Source organism: Apiospora aurea, assembly GCF_038362705.1.
Source record: "Apiospora aurea strain CBS 24483 chromosome Unknown utg000005l_segment0_segment0, whole genome shotgun sequence".
NCBI lineage: Eukaryota > Fungi > Ascomycota > Sordariomycetes > Amphisphaeriales > Apiosporaceae > Apiospora > Apiospora aurea.
In genome coordinates, this window is record NW_027117392.1 from 6,694,061 (window position 1) to 6,705,297 (window position 11,237).

General features: G+C 59.9%; 3 protein-coding genes across 3 annotated transcripts; 1 reads left to right on the forward strand and 2 right to left on the reverse strand.

Annotated features, from left to right (window-relative positions):
* Window positions 1-2,648: 2,648 nt before the first annotated feature.
* PG986_008563 (C2 domain-containing protein) lies at window positions 2,649-4,868 on the forward strand (the record flags this gene model as incomplete). Its single annotated transcript, XM_066844785.1, has 2 exons — window positions 2,649-3,962; window positions 4,029-4,868. The coding sequence occupies 2 exons, from the start codon at window positions 2,649-2,651 to the stop codon at window positions 4,866-4,868; spliced, it is 2,154 nt and encodes a 717-aa protein (XP_066700897.1).
* Window positions 4,869-5,519: 651 nt separating this feature from the next.
* On the reverse strand, window positions 5,520-7,570 carry PG986_008564 (arginyl-tRNA synthetase; the record flags this gene model as incomplete). The annotated part of the gene is made up of 3 exons (XM_066844786.1): window positions 5,520-5,811; window positions 6,015-7,225; window positions 7,292-7,570. The coding sequence occupies 3 exons, from the start codon at window positions 7,568-7,570 to the stop codon at window positions 5,520-5,522; spliced, it is 1,782 nt and encodes a 593-aa protein (XP_066700898.1).
* Window positions 7,571-8,414: 844 nt separating this feature from the next.
* Window positions 8,415-10,416, reverse strand: PG986_008565 (uncharacterized protein; the record flags this gene model as incomplete). Its single annotated transcript, XM_066844787.1, has 2 exons — window positions 8,415-10,212; window positions 10,265-10,416. 2 exons carry the CDS (start codon window positions 10,414-10,416, stop codon window positions 8,415-8,417), a joined length of 1,950 nt encoding a protein of 649 aa, XP_066700899.1.
* Window positions 10,417-11,237: the final 821 nt, after the last annotated feature.

An 11,237-nucleotide genomic window follows, 5' to 3' on the forward strand; every position in this document is an offset into this window, starting at 1 on the left:
ACTTGCCAGTTGGCAACCAAGTCTACTACTAGTGCCCATGCACGTGGACACCTCCGTTAACGCCGAAGGGGGCCAACGCCGGCAGGCTTGTTTTGGCCGACGGCAGCAGGTCCCAGCCTCTTGGGTCGGACGGGCGCTGGATGATCAGCAAAAAAAGTAGCAAGAATGCGTGCATGAAGCCGAAACGCATGACAATGTTGGGATGAACCGGTCCTTGGAAGGAGGCATTGCGAAACTTGTCTGTTTTTTGTTTTCTGCTCCCCTTCCCGAAGACGGGGCCCAAGCAAAGCGCGGGAGTGTTTCCCTTTTTCCCTTGTCCTTTTCGGCGATCCCAGCCGCCAGCGACGACGACAGCACAATGCACAATGTAATACTTTAGCAACAATATGATCGTAGCAGGGGTTGTGCCAGGGTGCATTTGCTCTGCGCATCGCTGCACTGCCCCCGGCCATTGACAACCATTTCCCGAATCCGGACAGCTTGCCGACACGAAGCTGGCTTGTCGATTCTTGCTGATCAGCGATGGCAGACACCAGAACAGTTTATCACGATCTTCAAACTAAGAATGAACGATCCTCACTCGGTTGGCGCGTGTTAGTGTTGCTGATAGTCTTTAAGTTACAGTTAGATTAGCCCGACCGTTGATTGAAGAAGAAGCAAACACGAAGCTGCGTGCGGGCTGGCCACGGCCGGTAGCGAGAATGTCGTGCTGGGATGGCTCGGGTGGTGCCGAGGTTTCTTTTCTCTTGAGGATCCCTACGTAACGTACACGACGTACGATTATATTAATTGAAACTTCACCACCCCCAGGGGGCAGAGGAGCATCCGAGGGGGCCAGCCAGCGACGACACTCCAACGGTCGGTCGATGGATGTTGACTCCATGGACTTTTTGGCTTTTGGCGGAGGGGTGCTTTTCAGGTCGGAGGAGCCCCAACTCTGCATCAGCCCAACGCATCACGGTCGCAGCCGTAGTGGACATGCACACGCAAGAGCCCGCCCAGCAGCGTGATAAGGATTTCATTACTAATAACGGCGGCAAGTACGTGAGTACGTGAGTACGTGAGGAGCGTCATGGAGTGGCTGCGAGTGCGACGAAGCGAATACATAGGATTCCCGGTCCCCTCGTCACTTGATTGCTTGTCCTCTTGCAGGACCTCTGGGAGCAGCTCTAGGTCCAAAGCAGGCAGGACTCTTTCTGGAGATCTTGGGGATGCGGCGGCAGCGTCGCACCGACCTCTCCGGCCGCCTCTCCATCTCCACCGCCAGGACGAACAAAAGCAAAACGGCTGTCGGTCGCTGACACATGCTCATGCTCAGAGCTGCAATTTGCTGCGAGTGACCGTTGCCGACTTCCATCTGCCAAGCGTAAGAGGCTCCCGCGTGTCTCGGCGGTGCTCGGAACGTTAAGAACCCAGCGCCCGGCCGTTCCCGTTGAAATTGAAATGCATTCACTTTTTGCCGTCTCTTCTTCGTCGCATTCCTTGCTAGCCTTCTTACTGAAGGGGGCCCTGGGGACGCCGTCTGACGTCAATCGCAGCTAAACATCAGGTTTTCCCTGTTTCCAAGTATGATTTGGGGGGGGTGCCCAAGGTAAGAAGAAGAGAAAAATAAGGGTGGCCTGTTTCCAAGTATGATTTGGGGGGGTGCCCAAGGTAAGAAGAAGAGAAAAAATAAGGGTGGCCCCTTGGGGTAAACCGTTGCAAGAAAACGCTGTGCCCCTCCTCCAGCCAGGGCGACCAGGGGCCAGATTGGAATCATTAGCACTGAAAATGAGTTGGGCTCATGGCAATGCGGCAGAGTGAGGGCGCGGGAAAGGGCAGGAAAGTCGAGATGGCAGATGGGCGGGCGTGCCGTATAACCGCGATGCTGTCGCCGGAACGCGCGTCTCGCCAGCCATTTGGGCCTGCAATTCACCAGCAGATCAGAGCATTAACCAACCCATTATCAATTGATTCCATTGAATAACCCATCGCGATTGTCCGTCCTGAAGCGACGCGGGTGACTGACTTGCCTTCTTAACTCTTCTCCGTCTTCCCTCTGCCCACGAGAATTCCTTAGAGGTGTGACAGTCCCGTGAGAGTCAAAAGATACAGCTGGCTGGGGGCCGAGATTTGGCTAATACGGATTTGATTAGAGTCGGAAGTAGCACCAAAGCAGGCACTGCATTGCCATCTTTGCAGCTGACAATAGCGTCCACACCATAACAACAGACGTTACCCTCGGCCGACGTATCTGCAACGCAACGCAGGGCATACTTTTGCCTGTCCCGATTGAAAAAGAGCTTCTCGAGTTTCCCCTCCTCTTGGCATTTGTCGCTCTCGAATCTGGACCTTGGCGACAAATCGCGACAGAAAACCGTTGCATTCCAATTCGCAATTGACAAGGGTTCGAACACTTGCGACCGCACGACCCAATTGCGGCTGCATACAATCCGACAAGTCAAGTCCGGTCCCTCTCCAGTCCATTGCCTGCTGGCTGGCTGTCGGGCTATTTTCGTCCTGCCCAGTTTCTTAGCCTGCCAAGAGGTTTGGCACATCTGCGGCCTGAATCGGGGGAGCGCATCCGATCGCATTTGGGGAGATCGCCGCGGCTCGAGTACTGACATCATCACTCTGCCCGGCCCGTCGCAATTCTGGACCCGCGCGTCATGTCGGCAGCCAACGGCCAAGGAGCGGTGGAGACGAATGGCCTGAACGGCGCGGACGGTGTCGACGGTACAAATGGTACGAATGGCAAGACCAACGGCATTGCCCGTGATGGCGCGCCTACCCACCCGCACCTGAACCCCCACGCGGCCGGCGGCGTCAACCACGAGGCCAACTTCGAGGTCGTCACGGACGGCCGCCGGAAGCGCAACAACGACGCCGAGGAGGCGCAAAAGGAGCACGACAGGGCCCTCGGCAAGGACGAGAACCAGATCAAGAAGGAGAACAAGAGCGGCGTCGACGAGGACGAGGCCACCGCCGCCGCGCCCTCGGGCCACCAGCAGCCCAAGCGCCGCGGCACCTCGGGCGTCAAGGACAAGTACAAGAGCCAAAAGGACAAGATCAAGGCCAAGACCAAGCCCGAGGGCGGCTTCGACGCCACCCCCGTCCCCGACGCGCCGCCCGGGTACACGGTGAAATTCACCTTCCACCGCGCCACCAACCTGCCCGCCGCCGACCTGGGCACGCAGGCCTCGGATCCTTTCTGCCTCGCGACGCTGACGACCTCCCTGCCCAAGCGCCACAAGGAGGACCCCAACCTCGAGCACCGCACCCCGACCATCCGCAAGACCCTCGAGCCCGTCTGGAACGACGAGTGGGTCGTCGCCAACGTGCCCGCCTCGGGCTTCAAGCTCAAGGTCCGCCTCTACGACGAGGACTGGCCCGACCACAACGACCGCCTCGGCAACGTGACGGTCATGGTGCACCAGCTCAACGAGCAGTGGAAGGGCTTCCCCGTCGCCGACTTCGAGGTCAAGAAGCGCGCCGGTAGTAAGCGCGCCTACCTCGTGAAAGCCGCCACCACGGCCCTGCACCGCGGCGCCTCCATGACGCCGCGCCTCTTCATGAGCGCCGAGGTGCTGGGGCTGTCGGACTCGCCGCCGCACGCGCACATGTACACCGTGGCCCCGACCTTCTACTTCCGCCACTTCTCCCCCATGATCGGCCGGCTCGCGGGCCTCAAGGTCAACCGGGACGAGGAGAACGACCACTCGGGCGGAGCCAACGGCGGGGCCCAGGCCAGCGCGTCGGCGCAAGCGGAAGCCCGCGACGACACGGCCAACACCAGCGGCGCCAACCACAGCAACGACCAGGCCGGCGGCAGCAACAAGACCCAGAAATACGACTTCCAGGCCAACGAGATCCAGCTCCAGGGGCCCGTGCCCACCAAGCTGTACCACCGCTACGTCGAGTTCCGGCCCATGATCGGCATGATGTTCTCGCGGAGCGGCTTGCGGGGTCGCATCCTGCACAAGGTGAGCAGCAGCAGGACATGACAGACCACAACAAGACGAAGAAGAAGAAACTAACAACTCCCGCAGGCCCTCTCCCACCAGCACCGCCGCATCTACAACTTCGACAGCTCGACCGAGTACCACCGCTTCGAGCCCTGCACCGAGGAAGCCTCCCTGCAGTTCCTCAAGCTGGCGCACTACGACGAAGGCGGCCGCATCTTCACCTATGTCCTCACCCTCGACGGCCTGTTCCGGTTCACCGAGACGGGCAAGGAGTTCGGCATCGACCTGCTCAGCAAGCACACCATGCACAGCGACGTCGCCGCGTACATCGCCTGCTCGGGCGAGTTTTTGATCCGGCGCCTCCAGAAGCCGACGGCCGACAAGTCGCCCGAACCCAACCAGCCCACGCACCCGCAGAATCCCGATCTGCCGGGCGGCCCGCCTAACGACAAGCCGCCCACGCGCCCCGAGTACTACCAGCTCGTCATCGACAACGACAGCGGGACCTACCGCCCCGACAAGTCCGTCCTGCCCGACCTGCAGAAGTTCCTCGAGAAGAACTTTCCCGGCCTCGGCATCGTCACGCTCGCCTGCGACGACGACGAGGACCAGAAGCTCAAGGAGCAGCAGCGCGAGGTCAAGAAGAACGAGGGCCAGAACGTGCACATGGTGCTGAACCGCAGCCCCTCTTCCTCGTCCTTCTCGTCGGACGACGTCAGCGACCTCGAAGAGACCGAGCGGCACGCCAACGCGGCGAGCGCCCGTCGCAGCCGGAAGGAGCGCATGCTCGACATCATGGCCGAGGACAGCCCCATCAAGGCCATGAGGGCCGAGTTCGGCAAGGGGGGCCACGACCACACCGAGGGGGGACGGCGGGGGCTTCCAAGTAGGGGAGGCCGTCTTCGAGTAGTTGCATTCTCGTAGTAATGTTGTGTCGGTCGGAGGATTGAAACGAGAAGCCAAGAGCGAGGTTGTTGTAATGTGTGTGCGCCTTCATGGCTTTGCCGGGCGGATCGCCTAGACGGCGGACGAAAAAGCACCTTTTCGGGTCTACGATGGCATCTATATGATGATGTCTTGGCTGGAGATTTTCTACTTCTTTTGATATCCCGACGCGCTGGCAGTCGTTGTTTTCCTTTTCTCTTTGTTTGCAAACTCAAATACCAATCATTTCCCACTTTGCGTCACGAAACCTGATCCATAAGCCTGATTTATGAAACCTGAGACTGAGACATCTTTTGCTGAGATTTGACTTTTTGATTTAACTTGTTTTGACCTGTTGATCCTGTAGATCTTCCTTTTGGGGCTGCCACGTCTATCTAACCATGGCATAATCTTCATAGCCCACCACCATTCGTCACGGACTTCATGCTCGTCACTGTTTTCCTTCCTTTTGATCTAGCTGTCGCTATACACCTTTCGCTATGCCAAGCGCAAAACGCCACTTTCTCCCTTTTATTGGAGAAGCCCACGTATCACCAAGTTTCTGAAGTATATCGAAAACATTCAGCCACCTCACATACTGTAGATCGAGTCAGTACACAATTCGACACAAACGAAAATCCAGAGGAGAACTTACCGCTCTACCGGCGACAACCCAAGCAGGCGCATGCCGTTGTTGAGCACCACGCGAGCCGAGTCGTACAGGGCCATGCGGGCGCGCATCACCTCGTGCTCGCTGCCGACGACGCGGAGGACATCGTAGCTCGAGCTCAGCGCGTGCGTCATCTTGAAGAGGTACGTCAGGATCGTCGTGGGCTCCAGCGTCTTGAGCGTGTTGGCGACGACGTCGGGCCACTGCGCCAGGACGCGGACGAGGTTGATGGCGTGCTTCTCGGTCAGCAGCGTCAGGTCGGCCCCCCGCGATCTCCTCCTCGCTCAGACCGGCCTTGCGGGTGATGGAGCAGAGACGGGCGTGCGCGTATTGGAGGTAGGGGCCGGTGTCGCCCTCGAACGACGTCATGACCTCCATGTTGAACGTGTAGTTGTTGCCCCTGTATCGTTCGTCAGAATGGATGGTATTTAGGTGAATGAGGGAGAGAGAGAGAGAGAGAGGGAGAGAGAGAATACCTCTTGCCGGTCATGTCTTGGACCATGACACTGCTGATGCCCAGCGTGTCGGCGACGGCGTCGGGGTTCTCGACCTGCTTGTACTTGTCCTCGTTCTTGCGCATGACGTCGTGCATGAACTCGCCCACGTCGCGCAGGATGTCGTCGAGGAACTTGACGGTGCCCTTGCGGGTGCTCATGCCCAGCACCATGCCGAAGTTGATGTGCTGCACCTTGGCGGCGATGTCCTTGTGGCCCATCAGCTCGACCACCTTGAAGAACTGCTGGCAGTGCAGGTCCTGCTGCGACGCAATGACGTAGATCATCTGGTCGAACTTGTACTTCTTCTCGCGGTTCAGCAGCTCGCTGATGTCGCGCGTCAGGTACAGGGCGGTGCCGTCCTTCTTGCGCAGGATGACCTTGCCGAGCGACTTGCCCTGCTTGCCCGGGACGTGCTTGGAGAAGTCGATGAGCTGGGCGCCCTTGTCCTCCTCGGTCAGGCCCATCTCCTTCATCTTGTTGGCAGCCTCCTCCATGTCCGACTCGGCGACCTGGCTCTCGCCCGAGTAGTCGTCAAAGTGGATGTTGAGGCGGGCGTAGGTCTGCTTGTAGCGGGTGATCGACAGGTCGCGGAAGCGCTTCCACATGGCCAGGGCCTTTTCGTCGCTCTCGGTCATGAGCTTGAAGTAGCGGCGGGCCTGCTCGTCCAGCCCCTCGTCGCGGATCTTCTGGGCCTCCTCGGGCTTGCCCTCGCTCTCGAGCTTCTCGGCCTCGTCCTGCTCGGCCTTGATGTCGACGTTGATCTTGACGTAGACCTGGAACAGGTGGTTGATGGGGTCCTTGGTCAGGTCCTCCTCGTTGCCGTACTTCTCGAAGCCGAGGGCCAGCAGGCCGTACTGCTTGCCCCAGTCGCCGAGGTAGTTGATGCGGACGACATCCCAGCCGGCGGCCTCGTACAAGTTGGCGAGGAAACCGCCGATGATGGTGCTTCGCAGGTGGCCGGCGTGGAAGGGCTTGGCGATGTTGGGGGAGCTGAACTCGACAATGATGCGCTTCCGGCCCTGGGAGGGGTCGCTCTGGTCCTTGAGGCCGAAGGCCTTGTTGTTGCCAAAGTCCTTGCGGTGCTTGAGGGCCAGCGGGATGAGCGTGTGGGTCAGCGGGCCGGGCTTGAAGAAGAAGGAGAGGAAGGCGCCGTTGGGGACGGGGGTTTCGACGAGGGGGGAGCCGGGCCACTGGAGAAGTAAAAGTTAGATGAGGTCTATATGGAACCTTGGAGGGGAAATCAGGAGAAGACACACCTTGGCGAGCCACTCAGCGCCCAGGTCGGCGGGCTTGCCCTTGACGCGCAGGGCCGGGATGGGCAGGACGATGTCGCCCTTGTCGAGGGTGGAGGTCCATTGCAGGACGGGGTAGATGATCTTGGAGTCGACGCCGGTGACCTTGGCGAGGAGGGAGGAGATGTGGGAGCGGTAGATGTCGACGGGGTTGATGTCGGGGAAGCAGTTGGGGTACTTGTCCAGCGGCGGCAGGTCCTTGAACTCCTTGGCCAGGTTGTCTACGGAGGCGTCGCTCGCCATGGTTGCGGTGTGGGAGAACCTCTTGTTGGTCCTGGAATGCGCTGGGCTGACGAGTCTAGGGGCCAAGGACAAGAACGAGGACGAGGACGAGGCGGCAGAAGCAAAAGACGATGACTCGAAAGCGCAATGGCTGTGACAGAGTCGGCGATGGTGGGGTTGCAGCGACTGAGAGGGAGAATGGCAAAAATTATGGCGGGGTGAAGGGCGCCAGGCGGAATCGGGCCTAGCGGGCTGGGCGGGGGAAAACGCGCCCAGTCCTGATAGCGACGATAGCGACGATAGCGCCCGAGGCTTCAGGGGGAAAACCGAGGACGAAGAAGAAGAGAATGCGAGCCTGGATAAGCCATGACGGCTCAGGGCCGACATGGGGACGCTCCGGATAGTCATACGACTGCGATTGCGCTCAATTGGCTGGCTCTCGCTAGCAACACTGCAGCATCGAGTCTTCCCAGATTGACCACCCGTTTTGTTCCTAGGTCGGACGCGCAGTTGGCTCGATTGAATTGGGCGCTGTCGCCTTGACTCACTCACTCCAGCTTCGTCGCTTCCAGCCCGTCGGTCCCCGGCCTTTACTGGTCCCGCCCCACCTAACGGTTTCTCAGTACCAAGACCGGGTCCGAAGCTGAGATGGATCACTGTTTATACAGAATGCCGTTGTTGTTCAATTGACGCATCTCGCTGCAATGGCTAGGTTCGCAGTATTGGGCCGATTTCACTTTGCCAACTTGTTTTGCGCCGTGCCGGAGTGCTTTTGATAAGTTGTGACAGCATAGTGCGAAGCTTATATATCTGCGGGATACACCCGGCCTAATACCGATGTGCAACCTCGTGCTACATCGTACACTCAGTAGGCGAGCCTTCTCAAGACCTTCTCGATACAACCCGTCCGATGCCACCTCAGAAGCAATACTCCTCCACATGCAAACGGATCCCCTGCGCCCCCCGTCCCCTTGTGCACCGCCCGCTCGTCGCTCAGCCGGGCCACGCTCGTCCGCACCTTGCTCACCAGCGACGCGCCCCCGCACACCACCACGCCCGTCTCCCCGCCCGTCGCCTCGACCGCGTTCCGGATGAAGCCCGGCACGTTGGGCCGGGCCGCCGAGTGGTGGATGTGCGAGTCCGTGCTGTTGGTCCGTGATGGGACGCGTCTGGGGCGGCTCGTCGTTGAGCAACAGCCACCGGAGGGACCTGGCTCAACATCTGTCGTCTTCTCCCTAATGTTCTTTTCATCCGTTCCCTCCCGTGTTCCCATCGAGGACGCGTTCGACTGCGCCAGCAGCGACTCCGAGATGGCCTCCAACTGCCCGCTCCCCGTCACCGCGATAGAAACACTCAACTCAATCCCCCGCTCCGCCGCCTTCGCCAACGCCTCGTGCAGCCTCCCCAGATAGAACCCGACCTCGTCGCCCTGCCGCGCCGCCAACAGGAAATCGATGCGCTTCGTGCAGATCGTCTCTTTCGAGTCCAGCACGCTCTCCAGGATGGGCAACGTAAACGACGCGCCCGTCGACGCGGAAATGAGGACTAGCGTCTCGAAGATATCCCACCGCGGAGGGCGTCCATAGGGCCCTGCCACCCATGCCGTGAGTGTCTGTTTCTTTCCTGGGGCCGTCTCCATCTTCTTGGCGTACGCGTGCAGCCGCTTCGAGAAGCCGGAGTGCGACCGGATGACCAGCTGGATGCTGTTGCAGACGCACGTCTCGGGCATCTGGTGCGCCGACGCGATGGTGAATGGATGCGTCTCGAACGCGCCCACCGCGGGAAGCCATAGGTACAAGTGCTGGCCCGCCCTCCATTTGAAATGCACGTCCTTGACCGCCAGCACCGTGATCGCGTCGCCGACCGCCGCGATCTGCGTCTGGTGCCCGAACCTCTGCCCGCCCCTGCACCGCGACGGGTTCGGCCTCGTGAGCTTGACGTTCTGCCAGAGCAGCAGCCCGAGCCGGAACGCGCGGTCGAAGCAGAGCGCCGCGACGGCGAACCAGACGTTGTAGCGCGCGCTCGCCGGCACGTGCAGGTAGATGACCCAGAGGAAGAAGATGGCGGCGACAGCATGCTGCACGACAAACACCTCGTAGGCCATGGACCGGAGCGGCCGCAGCGAGGTCAGCACCATCCACAACAGGATGCCCCAGGCGCCGAGCCCGAACTTGACCATGGGCATCCACTGCAGGTAGTCCTGGACGAAGTCGGCCAGCACCCACTCCGTCCAGAAGTGGAAGCCGTGCGCCGTGGCCGTCACGAAAATGGTGCGCGCGACCCAGCGGTGCAGCCAGTTGAGCCGCTCGTAGCTCGTGCCGGCTAGCAGCGCCACGAGGCTCGTCTTGGACGACAGCAGGTACAGCAGCGGGACCTGCGTGACGCTGACCCAGGCGTTGCGGAAGCCGATGCGCTCCCAGTAGTAGACGTCCTTCTTGACGGCCCCCGCCGTCATCATGTAGACGATGACGGCCCAGTATGCCAGCAGCACCAAGACCCGGCCCATCGGCGGCGGCGTCATCCAGGACAAATACTTGTAGGGTACATAGAGCTGCGGGTAGCTGATTTCGCGGGCCACGGCCGTCAGGGTGGCCCAGGTCTGCCAGTACCACGTCGTAGGTTGGGTGGGATACCGTACCGAGCGCGTCCGCGACGTTCTCAGTCTGGAGCATCGTCATTAGATGTATGTTTGGATGTCTGCGCATGAAGACATACCTCAACCAGTGCTGGCCAGAATTAACCAGCCGTATCAGCAGCAGGAGCGCCAGCACCCCCGCGATGATGTACCAGTATGCGCGGGCGAGGGCCATGTTGTCTTTCGAGAACATGCCGCTGCCCATATCCATCCCGCCCATGCCCATGTCCATCTTGGCGGTGGTTTCTGCCGCTGCAGACGTCGAATGCGGCTATGCTGCTTATGTTCAAGTGATTCGGCGCGATATCTAGAAAAGGTCGAGCCAAGTACAGTCGCCCAGCGCTGGACTCGCAATCCGAGAAAACGTTTCCCAATGAGGATTTCGGTTCGAGTTGCCTGCGGTAGAGTACGTTGCCCAGGATGGACGTGTTCAATCCCTCCGGTCAGGTCGTGAGTGTTTCGAAACCACGGAGGCCAATGCGACGCCGTTCAGTCCAGACTGGCCGGCCGCTGGACAAAGACGAGATGACGGGCGTTCTAAAGTTAGACGGGCGTTACTAAGATCCAGACCCTCGGGAAGTTCCAGCTCAAAGACCGGGAGCTACGTATGCAAGGCGAAACAAAACGTGCTCATCGGGACACAAGACTGCATCTCCTTGTGCTCTCGGCGGGTACTGACGTAGGACGTAGTGTTGCGGTGCGCTTATTCTTCGAGGTGAGTGCTGCGGCCAGAAGAGCCTCAAAGAGCACACAACATGGAATGAAGCACCCACGGTCCCCTCGTGCTTCATCTCTCCCAGCCTCTCCTACCCAAAATGAGCCCAAGTAGCGGCGCATCCTTGGCGGGCATTGGGAAGCGCAAGTTTGAGCAGCTTTTGGCTGCCGAGCTGCTGTCTAGCTGAGGTCTCGGGCTTAGTCTTAAGCCACAACTTGCTCATATCGACTCAACCAGTCGCGATTGGGACAAGCCGCCACCCCTCGGTCACACTAACCGACGGGGGGGGTAACAGGGATGGCCCGCAGGACATTCAGTTGCACAGCTAACTGCTCCGT